Genomic DNA, 26,622 nt, shown 5'->3' on the forward strand with positions numbered 1-26,622 from the left:
TTTCCTGACCTTTCTGGAGGCATTTCTGTGGGAGAAGAAGACGACAAAAATAAACCCGGCAAATGTTTTGCATACCTCTTGCAAAAAGTTTATTTGTTCTCATTCCATACAGAGAAAACTGCTGAATGTTGGGGAGGGGGGGAAACATGTCAGTTAAAGAAAATTGAGCTAAAAGGTGTCTGTAATGGGGCTCATCTGCTGAGCCAGTTAACAGAAGTGTCACCCCCTCCCCCAACGGCTGTAGATTTGGCATTCGGTGTGGCAGAGTTAGCCGCTGTCCGAGGAGTGGCGCTGTGCATGCTGGGAGCCTGGGGCTGTCTGGGATTCAATCCCAGCAAGGGGCAGGGAGAGCTACACTTGTCATATCTGCATGTGAAGAAAAAAGGAACGTGCAAGTACTTGTTACCCATTATCTGCTGCATGCAATGCATTGCTCAGTCTCTTGGAACCAGACAGAAGACCCGTGACGAATGGTTGTCTTGGCCCACTCGGACCACAGCTGGGTTAATTTAACCTGTTTCTTTGTGCCTCTTAACTGTTGATGATTTTAAGTGAGGTTACCTATTTCCTGGTCTTCCGATGTGACAGTCCCACAGGTCTCTACAAATGGGCCATCTCAATCGGAGCATTTTTAACCCACAGAGGTCTGAACTTCAAGGACCCCTCCTGTAAGGAGACCCCCAGACAGCTGCTCAAATGTGATCTTCAAAGCCCAGGATTGGGATCTCCTGCTGTCCTGCAACATTGCCTTTCTCATAGTCCATTGTGTTCAGAAGTGGTACCGTTTGCTGCGAGCCTGAAATCCTGTTTTAGCTAATGAGGCCTTTGTGGCTGTTCCCGTTATAAAAATATAAAACAGATAGCCCCCTCCCCTTCTAAATAAAATAAATGGAAGCAGCTTGTCAGTTTAGTCAAGTTTGTATAAAAGAATACCAAAAGAGATTCATTTTTTAATACAGGATGTCAGGACTGCGTGTTCGTTCTGTGCACCTGTGGACAGCAGCATACGTTTATTGCAATGCTGAGTGTCTTCTATTAAATGTTTGAGAGGTTTTTCCCAGATGCATCTTCTGATTCTCAACTGGTGCAGCGCATGGCGTTAACGATACGAACGTCAGGGTAGCACCTCGCATGAGTATAGCCCTTTGTCATCCTTGAGGACTGCAAGCCCCTTTCCAGGCAGAAGAGGGCTCAGTTCTTCCACCGCTGGGGTCCAGGTCCCTGCTGGACCATTCTGCGCCAGCCACTCGCATCCACAGCTGCCGAGGTAGAGATGGCACTGCTGAGCCGCTTCAACTGCACGGGGAAATTTCGATTTAGCCAGGACACAGGGGTTGTTTTCCCCTTCGGGCTTTGAAATGGCACCATGGGATTGTTCATGACAACTGGGACAGAAGGCTTTCTACTTTGCAAGCTTGGGCTTTCTGAACGAATGGCACAGTATAGGAGAAATAGCACAAAGCCCTTTTCCTTAACCGTTTGGGTCCTGGGTTTGGCCTGGATGGAGGTTGCCGTTGTGAGTGTTCTCCGCCGAGCGGGGAAGTCAGTGTCGAAAGAGAAGTGTCAGTATGTGGGACAGGGGGTGTTGTGAGGGCGAGAGGTTTAGGATGGTTCTTTTTTTGGAAGCAGTCAGCTCTTTCTTCAAAACCCGCTGGACTCCACCATTCCGTAGGCTTCGTGCAGATGGTTGATCAGGTCCTTCTTCTCCTTCTCCGGCAGGAAGCTCGACTGCGCAGACTTTAGATTCTGCAGGAGAGATGAGGGGAGAAAGCAAGGAATTTTATTAACACCTTAGAACGGAGAAGCGTCCAGGTGAATTTGTGCGTTTTCTGTTCTTGTTTTATGAATGAATCCTTTTAGCTGATCATCCCCAAGAATCATTTGTCGAGTCGATTGCGATGGGTGTGTTAAAACCAGTATAGGAAAAAATAGTGTACTGTAGGTATCTTCTGCCAACTCCAGTAGAGGTGAAGCAGACAACAAATTGTCCTGTGGAGTCAATGCCAAAAGCACAGAAAATGCTACACTAAACTATAAAAACCCTAAAGAGCTGAAGAAGTATCGTATGCTGATATACGAGCTCTAGTTAGACAAACTTCTTTGCGTTTCTCAAATACTTTGTTTCTTTCAAACACCTTACCCAAGTTCTGAAATAACTTTGCAGGACTTATGGCACATTAATGGTCTGGTTTGAAATTACCCAGATGATTTCAAAGGAAATTTGATTTTTCAATTATGATTGTGACTTTTAGTGCAGCCAAAGTCTTAACCCAAGAAACAAAACATGGAAAAATTGTCCAGGACCATACAGCATATGAATGTGAATGCACTTAAGACACCACATCACAGCTGTTAACCATTGGTCAATAACATTGTCTACAAAATAATATAAAAAGCACCAGTTCTTTTAGTCAATGTGATTTGTATTGCACCTCAAATCAGATCAAACTGAATTTGTTTTGATTCCAGAATTGGTGAAACTCCACTGTCTGAAGATTAGGAACTTGATGCTGAAGTTTCTGCAGGAAATGCAAATCCTGTTTGTTTTTTCATTGTACCACAACTATGTGTATAAAAAAATGGATGACCGGCTGAACCAATCATGCAGAAGGCTTCTAGAGATTCTGACTCACTCCATCTTTGCGGTTAAACTGAGATCTCTTTGGGTGAGGAAGAACCACACCAAGACTCCTTACCACTCGCTTGAATTCCTCCTCGGTGAAGTCCATGTACTTCGTCACTACCTCGTAGTCCGAGTTCAGGGTGGAGTTGAATATCAAAGGGTCATCTGTGTTCAAGGAGTAGTTGGCCTTGTCTTTTTTAAACCTGGAGAAAGACAACAGATCACAGCTTGAAGTTGATTCTCAGCTGACTTTTTTAGGATCCAGTTTAGATGGAACGAGGTTGAGACGATATGCGTTTTAGAACGTGCCAAGTTGTTTCTTGTCACTCTGGGATAATAAAAACCCGTACCTGAGGAGAGGGTGCTTTGTGAAATCTGCAGGGCAGCCGCCTGTTAATCTACTGGACACTGGACACACCTGAAGGAAATCATGTAAAACAAATTAAAAATTCTTCTCTCCTTAATTCAGGCACAAGTCACTTATTCCTGATGAGGCTCATAGTTACCTATACTGGAAGCACTGGGCACACATTATTTTATATTCTGGACAGGAAGCCACTGTAGGAAAGATGTGCAATTTAGAGACCTTTATTACCCTCCCCAGCATAGGTCTGGAATGTAAAAGAAAACCAAACCCAAGTAAAACACAAGGATTAACATGCAGGCTCCATACAGAAGGTGTCACCATCCAGAATCAAACCCCGAATCCAAGAGCTGTGAGACCGCAGTGCTGACTACCGCACCACCCTGTCACCTTGCACGCAGAACCTCAACATGATGTAACTCTCAGATAAACCTCAGCGTCTAAGGACCGGGTTTTGCTTGTTTCTACCACCGGAGGGCATTGAACGACACTTCAAGCTGTCTCGCAGCTGACTTATTCTCATACTTTTGTAACAATCAGACTAGAGTTTTAATTTACTGGATGAAAAGGAAGGAACTTGAAGTTCTGTTCTGTACGTTCTCTTGTTCAAAAAGCTGACCATAAAAATTGAAGAAAAAAAAAACTGCTGTTAATACTACCCTAGCCATCACAGGCGCTGATTAAGAAAAATGTCAATTTTCACCCCCAAAAACCTTCTCCTTTTGTGTCAATTTGGATTCTCGGTGCAATTTTCTTTTTGCTGTTGCACCATTCACCCGACTGTAGCTTCAGTGGGTGACCTTTGACTGCACACCTCCCATTATCCTTTGCACGCTCAGTGGGCAAGAGCTGAACCGCTTCCAGAGCCTGAAGCACACAATACTTCCCCAACCGTATTCCATCTCCCTGATTTAATTGCTACATATGGTAATAAACGAACCAGAATGCATGTTCTGCTGACCGTGGAAGGACCTCATTAGTCTCATTTTGGAGAAACTTTAAATGAACCTCTGGATGTGCACAGGGTGAGCGGACTGGAACCTTGCTGTTTCCTAAGCTGTTTACTATCAGACCGTGCCCAGTGCTTTCTGATATCAGTGTTTGGAGATTACTATTCCTTAATCGTTAATAAATTAGGTCAGGAATGTCAGGAATTTTAAACAAAAGAGCCAGACCGATACAAGTGGGTACATAGTTTTTGATATTTCCAAATAAAGTGTATGTTAATCCTTTAGCTAACATAACAAATAAGCCGCCTAAACAAATTCAGTACTCACTGTTCTTTGCTGCCTATTCTGAACTCCGGGTTTGTAAGATTCACAACTACGAAGTGGCAAGTGTGTCTGTGGGAGCACAACAGCACATCTTGGTCCAGATCACGTCTCGGAATCTGATCTCCAGCCCAGTGACCCAGTGTGCTAGGATTGTTACTTAAAGTTTTCCTGAAACATCTACAAGACCTTTAGCCCAGCAATTCTCTTGTCTCATGGGCTTTATCTTTGCTTAGTCAGTTATTGGGTAAGGAATCTGTACTGGAGATAATGATTCACTGGGTCCCAGATGTCACATGTACAAGCTATTATCCCCTGCAGTTATGGCAATGATTAATCTAATGAATAGAATACATGTAATCTCTCCTCTTTGTGCTATGTAGAGGTTCAGGCTATACAGTAAATACCAACAGCACTGATCAGCCTGTGATCTCCCTTCTGTAAGGAGTCAGGAAGTCACTGAAATTCAAACCATGTGTAATAAAACCATGTGTAATAACTGAAGGGCAGCCCGGTGGCACAGTGGTAAGCAGTGTTGCCTCTCATAGCTAGCGGGACTGGGTTCAGTTCCTGGAGTGCTACTGTGTGTGAGTGGAGTTGGTATGTTCTCCCCATGTTCAAGTGAGTTTCCTCAGGCTGTTCCAGTTTCCTCTCCACAGTCTAAAGACATGCTGCTGGGTGAACTGGGTTCTAGGAAAACTGGTCCCGGTGTGAGTGTGTGCGTTTGTCTCTATGTGTGCCCTGCAATGGACTGGCATCCCATCCAGGGAGTCTCTTGTTTGGATAAAGTGGTTAGAAAATGGATGGATGGATGGATGTAATATATTCAGCCCCGTCATTTAAGGCCACAAATCCATCACATTACTGTGCTCTAGCCTATACGAGGCCATGGTTTTGTTCTTGGCTTTGATTTGAGAGAAGTGGGGTCCCTGGCCAAACAGGATCCTCTGGAGAACTTGGAGACTGGAAAAATTAGTGGTAGCTAATGAAGGTCTGGTACTTGGTGAAGTTTGAGAAGTTGAGGTATAACATTTATTGTGAAGATGAAAGCTAGGCATTAAGACCTAAAGCAATTTGGTGTTTCCTGTTAAAGTGAATCGCAATTAAGGAAGTAAAGACTAAGTACTGGGTGCTAAGTTGTGTCTAATGCTCCAGTGAACACTGATTAAGAGACGTAAGAGTTAAGCTGTGTGTCGCCACAGACCAAGCACCGCAGAGGGACTTTGTTGCTGTGCATAAAGGTTCTCACCTCGAAATGCATATCCTGCTTGAGGAGCTGCCGGTAGAGGACTGGGTCATCGATTGTGTGATAGCCGTGTCCAATTCTCTCCGCTTTCAGAACCTCCACGGCCTGAAAGAAACACGGCAAAGCGAAATAAAACTTTGTGGAAGAAAAACGTATGAATAAGAAGTTAAAGTTCAGTTTCTGGTTATTTTCTCACTTTCCTGCCCATCTCATTATAAGGCCAGGCCATTTAGCCTGTCTGGTAGTTAGAAGCTAATAATCCAATAATCTAATCCAGCCTTTTCTTAAAAGAAGCCAAGATTTCAGCTTCACTGACACAACTGGTTAGCTTGTTCTTTTGGGTAGAGAAGTTGTTCTCGTTTCTAAAAGCAACACTTTCATCTTGTGCCATCTGGTCTGGGTTTCACTGTTGACTGTGAAGAGATCCACTAAGGATGAACTTGGCAAGTGTGCTTGAGGATTTGTGAATACTTGTATCGGGTTCCCTCACTCTTCTCTGTTGATGAATAAAAAGGTTCCGTTCTTTCAGCCTGTCGGTGTGGGCCATTCCCTTGAGCCCTGGGGTGAAGCTGTTCCGATTCCAGAGCAGCAATATCTTTTCTTTAAGGCGGTGTCAACAAAGCTGTAAACATTCTACAGACCTTCCTTAAACCACCTGAACTTCATGAATGAGTAAACTTATAAACTTACATTCCCCGCAGTCTTTACTCCATGGGTGCCCTAAATCTCTTCTCAACAGGCTGCAATACTTTCAAACCTCTGCAGCTGGACTACTTACTGTACAGTACTCATACCAGACCCTGGCAGCATATCACTCCTACACAAAACGCTCCACATGGGTTGCCTATAAAGCAATGGTTCAATACAGGATCTCGTTACTTCCTTACAAGGCTCTAAACAATCTGGCTCCATCGCACATGTCTGAGCTCCTCCTTGTTTACACTCTGTGGCCCCACTCAACTGAGGCCGAGCCTTCACTCACTGTCCCCAGGACTAAATCACGGACTTTTGGTGACCGTGCCTTCTCTGTCGCTGCTCGTGTTGTGGACTGACCTTCCTCAGACTTTACGAGAGACAACTTCTTTAACTCTTTTCAAGTCTAAACGTACCTTTTTACTGAGGTCTACATCTGACTGCCCACAGTCAATTTGTAAAAACCTGTATGCTCTTGTTTTTGTGTTTACTTTTCTTGTCTTTTTCTTTATTCATGATGTACAGCGTCCTTAGCTTTGGAAAGGATGCGTAATAAATAAAAGTTATTTATCATCCTAGTTTAGTTTATTATAGTTTCTATTTACTATTGGTTTGCGTTCTGTCCCCCTGAAACTACCTGTTTCAGAAATCGTCTCATCTGCCAGAATGGCTGGTCCAGACCTCTGCTCATGAACACTCACCTCTTTAACAACGCAAGCCGGTCCAACTTCTCCGGCATGAACAGTTCTGTGAATATCACTTCGTACTGCTTCCTGCAGATAACAGTGCACACAGCACAAGGTCATGTTGGAAAAGACAGCAAGTCGATCACTATCGCTCAACTAGTTATGTGTATTCCGAGTAAAATCTGATTTATTTTTTGTACTCAGAATAATGCATTAGATTTCCAGATAGAAATTTTTATGTGTTTAAAGGATCTCTCTTAGCCATTGTGCATGTTGGATTTAGCCCCTTCATGCAAATCAAAGCAAAGGACAGCAAACTGGGAAACTAATTAAAGAAAATGCACAAAAGCATGGTAAATGACATGAGAAAACTAAATACCCAGTGACTTTAGAAAGGCAGACATTCATAGGGGGTGCTGATGACAAATGTTTCCTCAAAACATTTCTTTTATTCATCGGAATTTTTATTTTCAAAATTATTATTATTATTATTATTATTATTATCCAAGTTCAGTCCCTTTAGTTTTGGGTTTGAGGACCACAGCTCTGTCCAGGAGCCTCCGAACACAGATGCTTAAAGCTAACAGTGAACTCTGTCCATCTGGCTTACTGAGAGCTCCTCCAGTTCTGGACTTCCCAACTTTTTGCTCAAGACTCACCCTGGAGGTCTTCAGCCAATGGATCTGAGTGTGCATTACTCCTGCACCTTGTGATAAAAATATTGGTGCTGCACAATGCATCCTGCCTTTGGTTGTAGGGTGATCGCATAATGTATAATTTTTTCTACCATGAAAGAACAGTATGTCTCACTAAAGCCCTGTCTCTCTCACACCTGAAGAAGGCTCCACGGCCGAAACGTTGTGTTCTCTTTCTTCTTTTTTTCAGCATGGAATAAACCTATTACATGTCTCACTAAATACTCCTTTTAATACCTTCCCTATTTGTTCAATAAAAAAGGCTTACTTTCAATATCTTAAAAGGGAAGTACTGTATTCTATGATCTGAAAAGAGTTATTAAAGAGTCAGCAATGTCTGGTTGCTCATCGATCTATTGCCCACTCGTTATCCTGAAATTAATTTACCATGACAGGAAAACACGGTGCTGCAGATTGGTTTTGTCAGGAGAGAAAGCTCTGGCACCGACAGAGGGAGGAACGAGGGGGTACGCAGATCAGTCACGCAAGGGGGAGCAATGCTGACACAGGTCAGGAAATGTCATTGGAAAAAAGAAACACCTGATGTCAGTCCATGCCGTTTCCGAAACAAACAAGAATTCCAAGTTATTTTCTGGCCACATGTCCTGTAGACACACAATAAATCTGCCCTGTTAAGAAAAGCCTATGAGGATGTGATTCATTTTTTTTGTTACATTACAGAGAAAAAGAGAGGACCAGAATTGACACACCCAAAACCCACCCTGCAGAAATTCTGATCCTGCTGGCCTAAAGGAACTTGTAAAACGAACGTAAAGACGGGCTGTGTTCTTAAGCTAAATGTGGGTTGATTCAGCACCTCATTGCTGCACCTTGATAGAACACTACAAGAGCTTTGGGCAGCTTATCATACAACCTCTGAGTTATGGCACGCACTCCATTCTTGACTCATGTCTCCCTGCCAATTAAGAGACAAGATTAGCAGCCTTAACCCCGTTAAAGTGGCAGCGCTCAGTACATAGTGTAACTGTGCAGAATGCCAGGTGCAATGACCCATCCTGAATGTGGATGGTTGAATCATTCCAATGGAGGCTGCCAGCAGTGACATACCTCTCTGTGAAAGACTTCCCTCCAAACATTTAAACACAAGGATGAGTGCTGACACAGTTGTACAGTCTTGGAGAGTGCAGTGCCTGAAACAGTCCTGCTGCTCAGAACGAGTTTCACTGTGGGCAGTGCCAGCATGTCGGTCACAGGGCTCAAGTATCTTGTGGCTTAAATATGGCTGCAGGGAGCTGGGCTCTGAAACTGGTCTCTTTGGTGCCAGAGGAGAGGAGAGAAGCTCACAAAAAAGCATAGCAGCTAGTATTCCCTGAAACAAGCCCAGGGGGTTCTTGAGATGTGATTCACCGACAGTTCTAGGGGCATCGATAACAGAAGGGCGTTGTGGTATCGACATCTTAAGAAGAGTTCTGTGTAGCTAGAATACTGTACCTGCCTGAAACGTTCCATGACGTAAAGAAGGGTACTTTGAGATCCTGGGAACTTTTAGAAGACAGCCGAGTGCTTGCTTTATACAGTACTTCTGAGCCTCATCTGACTTCTTCTACACATCTTTTTACAGTATAGTGTAAAAAAAAGGACTGTGTCTTTTTACAGTATAGTGTCCCCACCACTATAATGGGGCATTAGGATCCACATAGACCGCAGGGTGAGCACCCCCTGTTGGCCCCACTAACACCTCTTCCAGCAGCAACCTTAGTTTTTCCCAGGAGGTCTCCCATCCAGGAGGTACTGGCCAGGCTCACACCTTGCCAGGTGTGAGTTGCAGGGTGATATGGCTGCTGGCCATTTAGAATCAGATTGTTAACATTGAGGTCACTCCCCTGAGCTCTCAAGAGTATTCAACAGGCCTGACAGCACTGGCTGTGCTGATGGGGTTCAGTGGTGTGTCTGATACAGCAGTTTGAACTGGGCATCGGGCCGTCCCACGGTGTTTCCTGGTAGCGGGACTTACCTCGAAGGCCTCCCGGTGAGCTTGGTTGGATATACAGTCCATTGACTCGTCTCCCGCGAGGTCAATGGCCACCACGCCGTCACCACGGTACTTCTTACACAGCTCCACCACCTCGTTGGACCAACCTGCTCACGACAGGGTTCAAGCCGTCACGGGACGCCCACAGCGCTGCGGGACAAGTCCAGCTAATGGTGTCGAGGTTGGGCAATCTCGTAGGAAACCTTGAGCATAACGCAAAAAAAAATCCTTCCCAACGTTTCATCCACTACAGGGCCGTGGGAGCCTATCTCGGCAAGCCACGGCCACAAGGCAGGGTACGCCCTGGGCAGGACGCCAGTCCATCGCAGGACACCCACACACTCACGCCAGGGCCAATTTTCCCAGAATCCAATTAACCTACCAGTGTGACTTTGGGCTGTGTTAGGAAACTGGAGCGCCCAGAGGAAACTTATGTGAACACGGAGAGAACAGACTCCACACCCAGGCAGCAGGTATCGGGTACGAGGCATCACCCAGGTATCTATATAGATAGCAGCCCAGGTCCAGAACTGCACCAATGCTAACCACACGCCGCTGTGCTGTCCCCTTGTCACTCAATGAACTAATAAAAATCTCTTAAACCCGCAATGCTGAAAAAGTGTGAAAATGTGACTTTGAGTGGTATATCTTAAATGGGTAAACAGAATGATAATTATATTTGTAATTACACGGATATCTGTATTTAGTGCGGATAATATTTATAAGAGTCTCTGTAGCCTCTGATGTTATATGTAGGTAAATTATTTTCAAAACACAAATACGTATTTTAAGAAATCCAAAGGTGTTGGAAGATCTGGGCTTTTGTATGGTGCCACACCTTGAACCACATTAAAGACCTTACTCCAAGTTACAAGTAATACACCCTGCCATCATTTTCTAACCAAATACTGTATTTCAGAATGACAGCTGATTGCAGCTTGAGGAAAGAGGTATTGGGTGCTAATCTGGAAACTGTCTGTACGGCAGACGATATCTCTTGCATAGCGTGGGGCTCTTGAGTGACAGTGCCTGTGTGCGCAGGGGTGTTTGCAGTAATCAGCACTGGGAAAAAAGTTTACTTGGTCACCAAACACAGTACATTTAAATAGCCTCCTGACCACAGCTGAAATGTCAAGCCCAAAGCCCAGAAATGTGCAACTTTGGCTTTATGTTCTTCCTATCTTCAGTTCTGTGATCGCATGCAATTCAGAATATTTAGTCTCTTAAAGAGCCACTCCTCACAGACCCCTGTGACATGTTATATGGTAGTGAACTCCTCCACGGTGGCATAATTCAAATAACTATTTGTGTGTTAGATATATACATTGTATGCATGCAATTCTTCACATCTGCTGTCCATATATAATAGTTAGTAATTCGGTTGCAATACATTATATATATATCACACAAATGTAACTGGAGTAATTTACAATTTTTAAATGAAACATTTCTTGACAAAATCAATCCATTTGTAACACCAGATGTTTTTAGTCAGTAGTTTAGTCAGTTTAGTCAGTAAAAAAAAGCTGGCAATGAAGGAGCAACTCCGTCCAGCTGTGAGGTTCAAATCTGGGGAGGAAACACAACTGCCACTTCCATCAGAGTAACAGGCTTAATTCTTGGCAGGTTTCTCAGATTGTCTCCGAAGTAGAAAACAAATCAGTGCAACAGAGCTGGACTAAAGCTGATCTCCAACTACAACTAAACTAAAGCTGATCTCCAGGTCAAGTAACTAAAGCAAATTAGAGACAATTAACTGAGGGCAACAGCAAGTTCAAAATCTAGGTAACATGAGGAGTATATACAGTATAAATGTGAACACAAAATAACATCTATTTTACTAGGGGGATCATATTTTAATATGGCCTGTTCTAAATCAGTAACAATGTTAATTTAGTTCAGGACTGGTGCTGAACGTGCACAGAAATTTATTTTAAAGGAGCAGATGCGTGTCTCTTTTCTTTTCCTTTGAACTTATTCAATTTATTTCAGTTTAGAGACAATCAGAAAAGCCTGCCAGTGCTTGAGGTGCCTGGTTACTCCGGGGCAGGTGCCAGCCCAGGCAGTGAGGGCAGTGTGAAGGGGCTCTTTCTTTCCCTGGCATAGAGACAGCGGGCTACGGCCACGCAGAGAGGTGAGCAGTACGTTACTTGGCATGTGACGCATGCAGCACAGAATGGACCTGGCTTTAATGTTGAAGGCCTGCTCTCCTTCCCTCAGCCCCTGGTTAACCAGATTAACCACGTCATCGGGCGTCAGGTCACCCCTGCGGAAAGAGAGACAAAGCCCATGAGCCTGTGAAATCCCCCCTGAGCCCACCCTCTGCCACGTCAGCCTCTCCTGACATGCCAATCTCTGCTGGGCCCTGTTTCCGCACAGCCCCGACCACCTAAAGTTCTTCATTTCAGCAATTTAGAAGCGTGGGCACTGGGCAGAATGCAAACATGAATAAAATCTGAAGAAAAAAAAACTGTCTGACTTCAATACTCCTTGAACAATGTACATCAATGACAAAAGAAAAAAAACAATATTTGGATATCCGTTGCTGACTTTGTACGCCTGGTTTTAGAACTTGAAGTTTAATGTTTATTTACAACTAACACAGCTCTCCTTATAACTCTGTATCTGTATGTTTCAAACACAAATGAAAACATGATGATGCTGTAAAGTGCCATTAAATGTATAGTGTAGGTCTACTCGTGTAAAATACATGAAGTTCCACACTATTTACATTTTAATGTCCACTTCTTCATTAAATCAGTTGGGCTCTCAAAAAGTAATAGGCAACAGGCTCTTAAATGCAAGAATGAATGTTAATAGTCTATAGATCACAGAATCTAATCCATATTTGTGTTGAAGAGTCCTAAAAAAATTGGTAACAACTTGACGGGGTGGTTTTTTGCAGACATTATCTTTGTGTCTTCTATTTTTTCAGTTTGAAATCTATTTTGAATTTCCATTTGTACCCTGAGGATCATTTTTACTGTCTAGCCTGAAACAACTGGGTTTCCCTTTTTAATAACCTTTTTAGAAATGTTTATTATGTATACCAACACCTCATGGTTATAGAGAACCCAGCAGTTCAAAACAAAAAAAAAGAGGCATAGTTACTTCAATCTGTCAGTTATATTCTGTTCTTCAGATCAGTGAGTTTTCGGATGGCTGTTCTCTAAACTGTCTACCATGGACTCAAGTACCAGAGAGCCCATTGACAGTTATCGCTATGCAGTGTTTTTATTAAAGAAGATGTCTTCCTTTCAGTACACAGTTTGATTCTCGCTTATTCTATGCTGTACCCACTTCCTGTTGACATCCTGCGAGTGTACATAGTCAAAGTATGGCACATTCATCATTGCAACGGGATTTGGGATTTTAGGAGAAGAACTGAAAACGCCTTTCGTTAGCATTCATGTGGGCACACAATAGAACAAAGAGAAGTACAGTGGTTTCTTCTCTTCAGAAAGCAAAACGTGAAAGAGACACATCCATTGTGTTCTCTAAAATATGTATGTACAACAAATAATAGCGTAGGATCTAATTTAAATGAAAACTTCTACTTTCTCCCCAGTTTCACAAATTAAACCTGACAGAGTTTCTTGTTAAACTTTCTTCATTCTACACAACAGAAGCTCGCCATTAAGTACTGAGTTTGTCATGTGAAACTGGAAGTAATTTGCATGACTCAGTCGAGTTTTTGGTTTAATCAGGCACCTGATTTACTTCCTTATTTTCCTTGATGCGACAAGGACAGGAAGGAGGCAAGGAATAATTGGCTGTGTGCTGTCAATTTTTTAAATTGCTTTTTTACTTGGATTAAATTAAACAAGGAATGACTTTGCTTAGTGAATACAAAAATGCCCTTTGCCACCCCCTTAAATATGTTTGGATTGTAACCATGGCAACACTGGAAGAGTTTGTCCTTATCTTCTTAGTGCTCTGAAACAAAAATAATTGTAGACAAAGCCTTTTTGGTCAACAAGGACACACGAGAATAAAGTTACTAGGTCCACTGCCACAGACTTTCACAAGCTCGGCATGAAAGATCCACAACTTACGGTGTTTGGTTCCAACTGATGGGGTTCACCATACAGTTTGCCAGGAAATGAGGGCTGTACCTGGTTTCCACATATATCACCCCTTCTTTGGCCTTGGTCTCCACAAATTCAAAAGCTATTCTTTTAATAGCTTCCCTGTCACCCCTGCCAAAGACAGAAAACCAGAGAAATACATCTCAGAAACATCCTGCGTACCCTTAACAACCCCAGGGCCATTAACAGTGGACGATGGGCTTCTGTCACTCACAGTGTCATTATCAAGGATGAGTGTGACGTGATTATTAAACTCTCTAGTTAAATACATCTCACAACACATGTATACAACATAAGGATTGCTTTACACGCGTCACACATTTTAGATTTCCTAATTTAAAGACATTAAATTAAAGTACTATTATTTTTATCTGTCCATCCAATATCTAACTGCTTTATCCAGTTCGGGGTAATGGGAGAGCAACACGGATAGGAGCCATTGATCATACAAGAAAGATATACGTTAATCTGTTTAAATGTATGAAGCTGAAAACACAAGCCAGTTTAAAACAAAACGCTTTACACTTTCATGGCAATATCAAGCATCTGTCCATTTATCCATTTTCTAAACACCTCAAAATTATTTTCATATACAACATGCACTGCATGAAATGAAAGGGCTCTTCTTTGATGGAAACACATTATCCTCTGTCCCTGATGGGCTTGTTCTTCTCTGCAGCCTGAAGGCCACTTCTGACTGCCTCTGACTGAAGGTCTCTACAAGGAAGGACATTCAAGAAGCCAGACCTGTGCTGGATGCGTTATGAAGTCAACAGGTTTCCCCAGCTCCTGTTTCGTGTTTTATAAAGTACAGTACATGAAGCATGAAGCACTGAAGTGCAGTAACTACGGAAAAGCGAGCGTGTGGAGTAAACGTTTCAAAATGATGGGTACATAGTATTCAGTTACCATGACAATCTTTTGCAAGGTGATGTTTATTTCAATCAATCTGGCTGTTTACCTGGTTTTCTTTGCAAATAAAAAAGTATAAAAAGACAATAAAATGCCAGTGAGAATTTTACATTAAAAAATCCACATCCCTGAGTATTTTCTGTTGCACTCGGTGAAACTGTTTTTCTTTTTTTGTGCTTTAATATGCTGAATAAACAGAAAGAAAGCTTTTCTCCTCTAGTAACCCAAATGACCAGAAAAGGGAACCAGAAGAGTTCCTTGAAATAGATAACATTTCTTGAATATCACTGCCCAGAGGGGAAACCCTAAAGCCAGCACATGATGCTGTGGCAAAGCAGTGTGATGCTTTTTAAGTTATTTTTAGCACGTCTGAACAACATTTCCCTCTCTGGCTTGATTTATATTTAATGAGGAGATAAAGCCAAATTAACTGGTGTTAGACCGGACCTCGTATCAAGAAAACAACATAAAAATAGGCTTTGTTTTGCCACCTCCAATCTAGATCTGCAAAAAGAAAACCCTTCTAGCAAACCCCAGTGAATGCTTATTGAATGGCTGTCCTATGTGAGATAAGCACAGCTAGCAGGTTCCCTGTGTTATTGCTGAGAACGTCAGCCCTGATAAACAGTGGGCATTCAAGGCCTTTGATAAAGACCACTTCATTCAGCATTACTGTTAGCCATTGTTCAGCAACAGTAGGCCATTCTTTCATTCTGCAGTTACTGTTATTGGGATTTTTCGGGGCTGTGCTGCGAAATAGTCTTTTACCTTTGCAACGGATTTAACTCCATTCACTAAATCATGAAGCAATTTCAAAGCCAAGCCCTCACTGGGACTTGCCTGCTTGAGCCAGGTCTCGTTGATGCCAGTACAGACGTGGCCTACATGCACAGTCCTGCCAGGAAGACGAAGTGAAGTATTAAACAGACATCTGCCTCTCCTATTCCCGGAGAGCTATTAAACAACATTGAGCAATTCATTCAAATATTCCAGTCCTGGCTAAGATCTTTTTTTTTTAATTCAGTCTTGGGGTCAAATTCTTTCACAGTCTTCTAGGCAGCAATCAAAATTAAAATCTCTCACAGTGCTGGTTCTTTTACTACAGATAATATTGCATTTGCCTCTGTCCCTCTGTCACCCAGAAACGCAAAATAACAGAGGTTTGCAGCTGTGTGGATTTAAATGAGGTAGACCTATTGCTCCGTGTTTGCAGACTCAGGGAAGATAGCTCGAAAGGTTCTGAGCCCCGGCATTGAGGAAAACAGCAGAGGAGATTAGGTATCCTGTGTACAAGGCGCACTCAAACACCCAAGTCTAAAAACAACCCAGCATTTGTAGCCTGCTTTGTTTCTTATTATTAGTTACATCTTCTTAGTCTTTTGCAGGTAGACCACATGGGTGAGAAGCAATGCTCGCCACCCTTGTTTGTCAATTTCCTTTGGTTTTTTGCATGGCTTGAACCCAACTGGGAACTGACTGCCATTTCTCTGCGACATCATCCCATGCCTGAGTAGCATGGCACACACCGATGGCGCTAACTGCAGGAGATTGGGGGTCGGGGGAGGAGCTGATGTCACCTCTGTAGCCCTCTATTCTACGAGAACTGTTGCTCTCTCCCCCTCTAACTTATTGGAGTCAAGGCATCACCACGTTGTGTGTTGCTCATCCCCGGCAAAGATGTGATTGCCCCCTCTGGAGCTTGTCTCAGCCCCAAGCAGCACAGCACAGAGACGGAGACGTCTGCAACACCAAACGGCCGACCAGTCCGCGGGTGAGATTTCGACCAGTGGGAATCCTGGGAGCTGATATCACCGTATCTCACACCTTACACATCACAAGATCTGTTACTTGTGGTTCAGGAAAAGAAATGTGTGGTCAGCACATGCTTGATGTTTCTTGGCATCCATTCTGATCTACTTGCAAAGGATCAACGAGAAACAAAGCATCCTCTAACTCTGTAACCTGGCAGTTTTGACGACACATCACATGGACAGCAGTAACAATGGTGTCTTCCACTTGCTTTGAGATCAGACTTAGATCTGGTACCACACTCATGCAGAGCCTTTCTGTACACTGTGGTGCTCTGCGCCAATGGCTGTGAAAACAGTTGTTTCTGGAACGCACCCAGGTTCTCAGTGGGGAAAAAAAGAGAAAACATATGGCACTGTCATTAAAGGGAACATTACTATAATACCACAGTATATATTATAGTAATGCAATGCTATAATTACTTTCAATGCCACACCCAGAATGTCTCAACTTGTGTTAAGTTTTCTCAGACAGCATCTCATCGTGAACGCATTAGAACAAAAAGAAGACCGAGCTACATTGCAAACATCTAAATACAACAGTCGCAGACAAACCTATAACACATTATTATTAATTTATGCAAAGCAATGTATATTTGTACCTATTTATGTAACTGGGCATTTTGCAAAAGCAATTAGGGTGAAGTTCCTTGCTCACAGGTACGACAGTATCGCTTCACTTAGGATCTGAACCTACAACCTTCCAGTTATGAATTCAGAACCTTCAAGGGGAACTGCAATGTTTATTTTTTATTTTTATATTTCGGGGTTAGTAAGAATCAGCACTGATAAGTGCATTTCAAACCACAACAAAAGTAAAATGTACACAGTAACTTGTAAAACCTACAACTTCCATCATAAAATAGACTAAATTTCCAGGTATGTGCTGGGCCATGTTTTGGGATTCAGAACGAGACAACAGAACTTCCTGTTGAAGCAGCCTTATTACATTGTAAACAAGCAGTATTGTGAATACTGTACATCTCTTTTAGTCCAATAGAAATATTGCTTTCAATTTCAAGACGGTTTTGCTGATAAATACCACTTACTCGTTAACTCAGCATGCAGTTCACTTTGGGACATTTGTGCGGTGAAATATCTGCTGCACATCCTGTACTTATTCGCCTGTACATTAGTCATTGCGGTGACTAGTGAGCAGGAAGGGCCGCATCGCGTCACAATTTGTCAGAACTTGAATGCGAGTTTGCGACAATATGGCGACTTACAGTACTTTCACAAAGTTCATAATTTTGTGCTTAATTTGAAATTCGTAAAGTTTTTCTATAACGTCAACAAATTGATTTTGTTGCCGAGATTTAATTACTGGTCTGAGAAACCGGGACCGCAATTCCCCTTTAACTGATACTCCAAACTGCAAAATATTGGGCCAATCTGTACGGACAGGAAGACATGCACACAGGACTTTAAAACAGAAGAGCACGGTTCTCCTCGACCTGTTTGCATCCCGGTATGTGAGCAGAGCTGCAGGGTCTTGATGGGAATTATCCCGAAAGGGAAGGTCAGGCGGTCACTCCGGCGCACACTCACGCGATCATGCCCATGTAGATGTCAAACTTCTTGAGGAACTGCGTGAGGGTGCTTGGCTCTTGCATGGTGATCATCTCCTGAAGGTCTTTCACATTCTGCGCTGGCAGCTGGATATTCCGCCTCCTAGAAGGCATCAGTAAAACAGGACAAGATTTAGGCCAAATTTGTCTATCGTGACATATTCCAAATCCCTACACTGTATAGAGTGAAAGTGCTTCTAATGTCAAATAGCTGCATCATGGAAACTGTGCACCGTGAAGCGAAGACATTTGATCCACAGATGCACGGAACACAGGACAGCAGGACACAGACACAGGGCTGGACCAGGTCATGCGATCTTCTGTGTCCATGATGCCTTGACTTTGTTGGACATGGCACACAGCTGGCAAAAGCCGGTCAGTGTCCACTGTCATTGTCCACAACAATTGTTCTCCAAGGTCCCTTTTGTACATGAAACAAAATACATCACTACTGGGTGCACAGGTTTTACAATACTGTCACCTGAGCAGGTCAACTACATTATGTACTGTAAACCCTACTTGAACTATATGTAGAAAAGAACAATGTAAAAATTGCATTAACAGTGAAGATGGTATAACCTAACATCTGCTGAGGAAGCAGTTTCATCTGCTTGAATATTAACTGTTATTTAAATATTTTTATTTCCAAACACTTTTAACACTCCTAATTAGGGAAATGTCAAAACTGCACAGTAGACAGACAGTGAATAGCATCTGCTACTGTAATCTGTGCAGCTGCTTTGGGGCGTGTGTCCACAAGGACGCCTAAAAACATGAGACAATCTCATACAACTGACCACAAACAGGCTGCAGACTCACTTTGCAACATCAAGAATGGTCTCCAGGCGAATAGCTCCGTCAAGGTGCACATGTAGCTCTACCTGCGGGGTAAAACAGGTTTAGCTGCTGTTTATCTTCACCAAGCTGGCTAGCTTCCAGAATATCACAGAGAAAACATCATTCCTATCAGGGCCTGTTTCAAGCAGGGACAACTGTAGCTGGCCCAGACAGGCTAGGCAAATACAATCCGGATGTTGTGTAATTCTGGCACAAAGGGAAAACAAAATATGAAATTGAATGTAGAGCATATGTTTGGAAAAGGTCATTGAAGAATACTGCTACCCATAAATAAACACCCACCGTTATGCATTCACCCTAGTTATTAGATTAATGCACATCGGAAAGACCTTTTCATTTTTCACATTTACATTTTTTTTTCCATTTCACAGTGACATTTTTATTCTCATTAACGTCAAAGTGCAGGTGCAACTGTCTGTCAGTTTGAAGGACAATGCCAAAGTTTTTAAGCACTGTCATCCCACCTCTGTATTCTATCGAAGATATGATTTGGAAAATGTCTTCAGTCTTTCTATTGTTTTAAAACAGCAAAATAAGTGTGTTTTTTTTTTCTTAAGGCATAATGTCGCATTATTTCCATTTGATCTCTTTGTGGTAGCTTTCATGTGACACAGTCTTTTTAATGTCTGCAATAGCACAGTGGTAGGCATAACCACCTATCATGTGAAAAGCCACACTTTTACCCCAGCATCCTTGCCAAATTTCCCATTTGCCCCTTACTGTGCACATAGTTTGCCACGAATGTAAAATTGGTCAAGGAAAGAGCCAAACTGTATGTACGATCCAGAGTTCATTTTTGAAGTGGTTTATAGATTCCTTCAAGTACGTAACTTCAGTTTTCACCAAAATATGCGCTCGCACACTTCTGATTTTGATTTAGAGGCTAAAAGAATGATCCCAGTTCATGAGAAACTTTGCGACAACACTTTTTATGTACTTGTTTCCCTCCAAACATTTTAATAACTGTTGTTTCCTGATTCTTGGCCTGCTACACCTACTGAGAGGCATTTATAGTGCTATTGGTTGAGTTATAGTGGTTGAGTACTTGTTTGTTGTGTTTTTAATGCCTCTCGGTAGATACTGAGAGCAGCTGTATTTTCAGGCAGTGCTAGTGGTTATAGTATTTTCTGGATTTCTGTAAGTCATTTTTACTAACACCAAAACTGCATTTAATCTAACTCGGAAAAACAACAGTAGTTCTCTCCATTCAACAGATCCAAGCTGTTAGTAAGGCTGAAGGGTGTTGACCACTTTACCCATTACTGGATCTTCTCCAGTTCCTGTTGTTTTCAGCTACGTTTAAAGAATATTTCTCCACAGGGAAGAAAGCCTATCCATTGTTGTCTTAGACTGGCTTATAAAACTGCCCCAAGACTCCAGTAAGAGGTGCATTGTAGCTCAGAGACTTTGATGGAACCACGTTACTGCAGCAACAATACAGGAAGTCACTGTTACACCACATATCACTATTTTACTCATTTTAAAATTCAACATCCACGGTCTTCGGTCATTTTAATTTACCAAGGATAAGACTAGGAGACATTTTCACAGCCCTACATCTCCCAAGAATTACAGATAAACAAATATAAAGTTAGTGTCTGCAGGAATCTGTAAAAATGAACAGAAGTGACTGGTTTTTATGTACCTTGATCCCAAATGAGTCTGCCAGTATAAGACACCAACAAGTCACTACAGTGACCAAGCATTTAAGAATGATGGTCTCACACAAGAGGAGTAAATTATGACTTTTATCTTATTACCAATGACTTTGTGACACATTTATTTCTTTTTTTGTATTTCAACAGCAATTTAAGATATGAACAGCTTTCTTCTTCTTGGAAGAATATGCATATTCCATATTCACAAAAATATGTTCTGGTACAGAATGAAAATGTAAATAAGGTTTCTATTAATATCTTAATGGGTTAGCAATATACTGAACTCAAGTCATCTAGCTTCCTATAAAACTGTAGCTGCTTAGCGTTTTGTATTTGAGCGGAATAATGTGTTTTTTGTTTAATTTAAATGTAGATGAAATTAAAATGCAGTTTTTAAAAGTGAAAAATGTAATGATGACTGCCTATTTTCTGTTGACTTCATCTGTTGTCACTGTGCGAAGTTTCTTGGAGAGCGAGATGTTCCGTTTTGACAATCGTGTTTCAATAATCAGCTCCAGAGAAACCAGGAAAATAGCTTGGTAAGACACAGGACGCATTTTAGAAACCTCCATGGGACCAACTCGACAATGTCATCCATGGGTTTCAGCTGTGACGGGCAAGCTTTCTCCCACAGACTACAGCTGCACAGGACAAGTGGTGAGATAACTCACAGTAATATCAGAAAATTCCACAGAAGTCTCTCCGGAACATCCCTCAGGAAGGGCTCAATTCTTTGACCAGTATTTCTGTTCACATTTTCTTTCATTTTGCTTGATAGCTAGTTTTTTTTTAATCCAATAACTGATCACATCCCTATGTTGCATTTCCTTCATGCATCAGGATAGGTTTCAGTGACTGCTTCGATGAAAAGCGAGAGAATGTGGCTTTATGTGCAAAGATAGAAAGCATTTCTGACTGCCAGCTCACAAAACTTTGGTGAATGGTTAATGGTAAAGTAACTGCAGAAAAGCTGTTCTGTTTTCCACATTGTGAAATGTTTTGTTAAGAGAAACAGCCACTGTGCACTATCTGTCAGTGTAATGTAATGAAAGATAAAGCTTGATGTTCCCAATAATAATTCACACTGCACAGGCAGGGGTTCTGTGTGTCTGTGCTTCAGTAAAGCACGATAAGACTCTGATTGGACTAGAGTCCAAAGATTCCAAGTGAATCTCCTAGCTCTGGATGGTTTCTACTATAAACAATTTAAAGGGACTATCTGTCTGCATTGGAAACACTGGGGGTATTTTCAAAGAAGATGCTTTGTTTCCATACAGTATCGTCTTGCTGTTCTGCTAGGTAACAAATGACAAATGTATCACAAAGTGTGAAGTACAGGGGGCAAAGGGTAAAATGTAAAAGCCATGTTCTTTGAAAACTGTTCCGCTGGAGACTTCCTTGTGTAATTCTACTCTTCGCCTCCAGTGTTAACCTTTCCCTTCCTATGGTGTATGATTTATCCATCCATTTTCTAACCGCTTTGTCCCATACAGGGCCAAGGAAGAGCGAGAGTCTATCCCAGCAGGCAACGGGGCACAAGGCAAGGTACACCCGGGATGACACACCAGTCCATTGCACGGCACACACAGATACAAACACACCAGAGCCGATTTCCAAAGTAAGTCTTTGGACTGTGGGAGGAAACCGGAGCACCTGGAGGAAACCCACACAAACATGGAGAGAACATGCAAACTCCACGCAGATAGACCCCCCCAGGCCTGGAAGTGAACCCTGGGGCCCAGTGCTGCCCCAATGTATAATTCTATGGAGTGTATCACTGTAAGCAACAAACCCAGTTTCAAGAGTCCCATCCCCTAATAAGAAAGAAGTTCTGAAAGACACCGTGTCCAGGACTGAAGGGCATGCATAGAAATAAGGTAGAAGCATATTTCAGGATGAAGCAGAAAGGCTGTAATGTCCACTTTACGTGTGGCTGATGTATGGACAAGGATGTCCATAGGATGCAGGGGTTGTTTTACTAGGACCTCCTCTGAGAAGACAAAATGTGATCCTACTTGTGATTTCATGAGCATCAGAGAGTTAAGGTGCCGTATTTCAAATTTCTCATTTGCACAACTGCACGAAAATGCATTCCCACTCTTCGGAATGAGATATTTCAATGTGTATCAAACAAAATTCATACTGGAGATGTTGTGTTTTAGTATCTGTTTCAGTCTCTTGAACACTTGCTCCACTGTCATCATTAAGTTTTTTTTTTTCTGTACAGGCTATTAATTAACAGGTGCTTTAGACATGAATAGATGTTCTTGTTCTGCGAAGATGTAACCCTTAACAGTCAGCTGCATCACACTGTATAGAGCTTCTGTGCCCAAAACCAGCAGCTTTTCACAGGCTGAGCTCTCCTGTACGCATTTCTTAAATATTCTATTTGAAAAAGGTCCGAAGAACAAGTGAGGCTTCTTCTATCATGCATCTGTGGAATTCTTTGGAGAAGCCAGAAGTGTCTCTGAGCTGCCCTAATCTGGCACCGAAGAAACCAAATTAGTTTACCATCTGATGTATTCTCCTCTTTCCTTTGTGTGGGTGGAGAGGTTCATCTGTGTCATATTGTTTCCAAGCCCTTGAAAAGTTTCACTGAATACTATTGAAGTCTACAACAATTCACTATTAAAAGCACTGTAATTCAACACTAGATACACCTTATTTTATGTGAAATGTGCCTGTGGTTATAGCTCATCGAGTCATCTTTTTAAGATGTTTAAGAAATTGTTTTCTCTGATTCGTATTGATATTACTTTTTAAAATGGTTTTCTTATTTTTTTTTTTCAGTCCACCGCCTTAATTATTAAGTTGATGGGACCAGGCCAAAAAAAAAAACCCAGCTTATATCTGCACCAACCAGTCAAGAAGGTTGACGGGCCTTTTTTCAAAAAGTTGGTTTCTCAGCTTTCAAATATCCAAAGCTACGCAAAATACATACAAGCCTAGATGGCCACTGATCTACTGTAAATCAAAACCGAAACAGCCCAAACTTTATTTTCCGGATGTATAAATCGAGCTCGAAATCTTAGCCAAGTGTCTTCTCGGGTATTATAGCAATATCAGATGAATATTAGATTAAGACAAAAAAATGCAATAAATACAGAACTGATAATAATCCACCATTACTTTAATTCCTTTTAAGACCGAAGAAACTTATTGAAACGGAAGGCTTCCATCAGATGAATGCATTTAGTACAGGGGGTTTTCCCACCGTTCATTTCAGTGTAAGCGTTTGATAATGGAATGATTATTTCTGTTCAGGGGGATTTTTTTAATTATTAAACGAGTCTCAGGCAGAGCTATTCAAAGGCAGCGCATATTCTCGGGGGGGGGGGGGGGGGGGGTCTAGTCGCGAAGATGCTACTGCATGTATTACTGATCGATCTGAAAACCGATATGGCTGCAGTGAGTGGCTGCAGTGCTGGTCATTTCAAGAAACTGACGTGAAAATGATCTGTCGAGGTTTTCCCCTTCTCCAGCGGAATATTTTTTTTAGATACTGGTTAAGCAGCCACACTATATAAACAGATTAAACGAAAAGGAAGTAGGGTACGACAAACGACCGCCAGTATTTGAATGCATTTGTACTGTATAAGGCACCGTGACAAAGCAACACCAGTGCAAAATTTACTTTACACACCAGCATCAACAATAACAGAAACCGTCCATCCACTGTCATTTTTTTTTCCTGCAACTGGGACGCATAATTATAACAATCGTAATCCTGTCAATAATAACAATCTTAGCAATTCCAATTGCAAATATTAAGGCTCTGGTTGTTGTTGTTTTTTTTTGTATCATCGACAGCAAGCCCAGAATAAATGCATTCATTTTGTTTTTGCTGCTTTCGTGATTTTACAAAGACCGAGAGGCTAAAACTTTGCAGAGTTCAAGTTCGCCGTGCAGGTCCAGTGGTTTTCTGTAGTTGCACCGAGCTCCTTTCTTACGGAAAAGTCTACTCGAGCAGCAACAATACCGTTACAGAAGGACAGCTCTTTTTGCGCTCTCTTTCCCCGCTTACCTTGGGCTTGTCAAACACGGCTTGCTGGCTGTTGCTCTCTGCCATGTTGGAGTCGCGGGAAGTATCGCTGACTTGGCTGAAACTACAATTCAGAAGACAAACTGTGTGTTGCTGCTCACTGCCTGCAGCCCGCCAACCCAGCCTGCCTGCCTGCCTTCTCGTATTGCTGATAAATACATATCTAGCGCTAGGGACACGCCTTCCTCACCCCCCCGACCGCTTAGAGAGCGAGTATGGCTTTCTTTCCTGAACTTCGGCACTGAACCTTTATTGATCCGTTTCAATATTGTGGGAGCCGGGCTGGGCATGGCCGAGAGCCCTGACCGCAGCCAGATTAAATTGGTCTTCAAGCCGTCTGAACCACCACGCGTGGGGAAAGAAAGGGTTTAGCATAATCCGAATGATTACCCGCTCTGTGCAGACAAAGAAAGATAACGTGTGCCAATGATCTTTGGTTATTTATTATTCCACAGCATTCGGGGGATGGTTTCAAGTAAGAATGCTAACGTGTTGGGAGAACACAGGTAGGCTCTCTCGGTGATTGATGTCTGGACTGTTGCACGGTGAGTGCCCAACCTCCCACTCGCCAGCGGTCTCACCCGCGTACCCAGTGCATTTCAGATACAAAGACATTTATCTAAGCGACCCAAGGAAGCAGTATTCTTGCGGAAAATGGACCCGTTCAACGCAAAGATGGAAGGAGATTGTCGCCGTGTGCCGGAGTCTGGCCTGACGGAGGCTCTCCTGTGACGGTGTTGTCCCAGTTGGACCTGGTTCCTGTTCTGATTCTGACCCAGGCACTGTCTACAATCCTACAGACCTCAGGCGGGACTGCTGACATTAATAATAATTTATAATTCCTTACACTTATATAGCGCTTTTCTGGACACTCCACTCAAAGCCCTTTACAGGTAATGGGGACTCCCCTCCACCACCACCAGTGTGCAGCACCACCTGGGTGATGTGACGGCAGCCATAGTGTGCCAGAACGCTCAACACACATCAGCTATCAGTGGGGAGGAGAGCAGAGTAATGAAGCCAATTCAAGATGGGGATTATTAGGAGGCCATGATTGGTAAGGGCCAATGGGAAATTTGGCCAGGACCCTGGGGTAACACCCTTACTCTTTTCAAGAAACACCCTGGGATTTTTAATGACCATAGTGAGTCAGGACCTCGGTTTTATGTCTCATCCAAAGGACAGCGCCTGTTTACAGTATAGTGTCACAGTCACTATACTGGGGCATGAGGACCCACACAGACCGCAGGGTGAGCGCCCCCTGCTGACCCCACTAACACCTCTTCCAGCAGCAGCCTTAGCTTTCCCAGGAGGTCTCCCATCCAGGTACTGACCAGGCTCACACTGCTGAGCTTAGACATTCTCCATTCAGCACAGCAATGGCTTAAGTAGTCCAAAGGGAAGACAATCAAGAACTGGTGCTCTTTTCAACTAAAATTCTCAATTATAATTTAATATTTAATCAGAAATATTTATCAAGACATTCAGAACTTTATGTTTTAAAGGGTATATTGGATGTAAGACACATGAACACATTTTTGTGGCCTAAAGGGAAAGGTTAAATGATTCCAGTCAATTAAACTGAGAAAACTGAACAAACCATTAAAACTCAAGAAAAAACTACAGAAGACACCAAAGAACTTTCACCTTGTTCACACTCACAATGACTGTTTGATAAACATTGATAAATAACAGTGTGGAACTGGGTACATTAGTGTTATTAGTCCTCCAATGTTTTAGAAATGTGTAGACTGTAGAAAAAAATCATTTTGCCTAAATGTTTCTGCTGTTTTTAGAACACATCATTTTTCACAAGTGAAATTCAATGGAAAGTAATATTCTTGTTCATAATAAGCACACACGGGCGTGCACTAATACTGTAAATGAACAAATACATAAAAAAGCTCTTCTCACAAGTCTGGCTGTGTACAGACATACAGTACTGACCAGAAGTATCATGGTCTAAGATTAAAGCCAGCATTTAAGTTTTTAGTCAAAACCCACTTTCTTGCCTTGTCTGATAAGGCTTTGGAAAACAAATCTGGTGTGTCTACACTACCAGTAAGTAGCACATGATAGATTCTTGTTTTATACTTAAAAGTAACTTATTTTGTTTT

At 42.4% G+C, this 26,622-nt stretch overlaps 1 protein-coding gene across 1 annotated transcript; it reads right to left on the bottom strand.

The window, feature by feature from the left end:
* Positions 1-65: 65 nt before the first annotated feature.
* Positions 66-24,658, bottom strand: ada (adenosine deaminase). The gene is made up of 11 exons (XM_088937480.1): positions 24,488-24,658; positions 18,767-18,828; positions 17,928-18,050; positions 13,627-13,770; positions 11,722-11,837; positions 9,554-9,678; positions 6,899-6,970; positions 5,508-5,609; positions 2,974-3,041; positions 2,697-2,826; positions 66-1,746 (listed from the first exon to the last, which is right to left on the bottom strand). Exons 1-11 carry the CDS (start codon positions 24,530-24,532, stop codon positions 1,642-1,644), a joined length of 1,092 nt encoding a protein of 363 aa, XP_088793606.1. The 5' UTR covers positions 24,533-24,658; the 3' UTR covers positions 66-1,641.
* Positions 24,659-26,622: the final 1,964 nt, after the last annotated feature.

This window comes from Atractosteus spatula, chromosome 19 (assembly GCF_055471065.1).
Source record: "Atractosteus spatula isolate fAtrSpa1 chromosome 19, fAtrSpa1.hap1, whole genome shotgun sequence".
In the NCBI taxonomy this organism is placed as follows: Eukaryota; Metazoa; Chordata; class Actinopteri; order Semionotiformes; family Lepisosteidae; genus Atractosteus; species Atractosteus spatula.

Bases quoted from the DNA above. Each gene is read 5' to 3' on its own strand.
- ada (XM_088937480.1), bottom strand. From the start codon at position 24,532: ATGGCAGAGAGCAACAGCCAGCAAGCCGTGTTTGACAAGCCCAAG. The intron at 13,771-17,927 runs GTGAGTGTGCGC...TGTCTTTGGCAG, and splicing joins ATCTACATGGGCATGATCGC to GGGTGACAGGGAAGCTATTA. The intron at 1,747-2,696 runs GTAAGGAGTCTT...TCTCTCCTGCAG, and splicing joins AGGAGGAATTCAAGCGAGTG to AATCTAAAGTCTGCGCAGTC.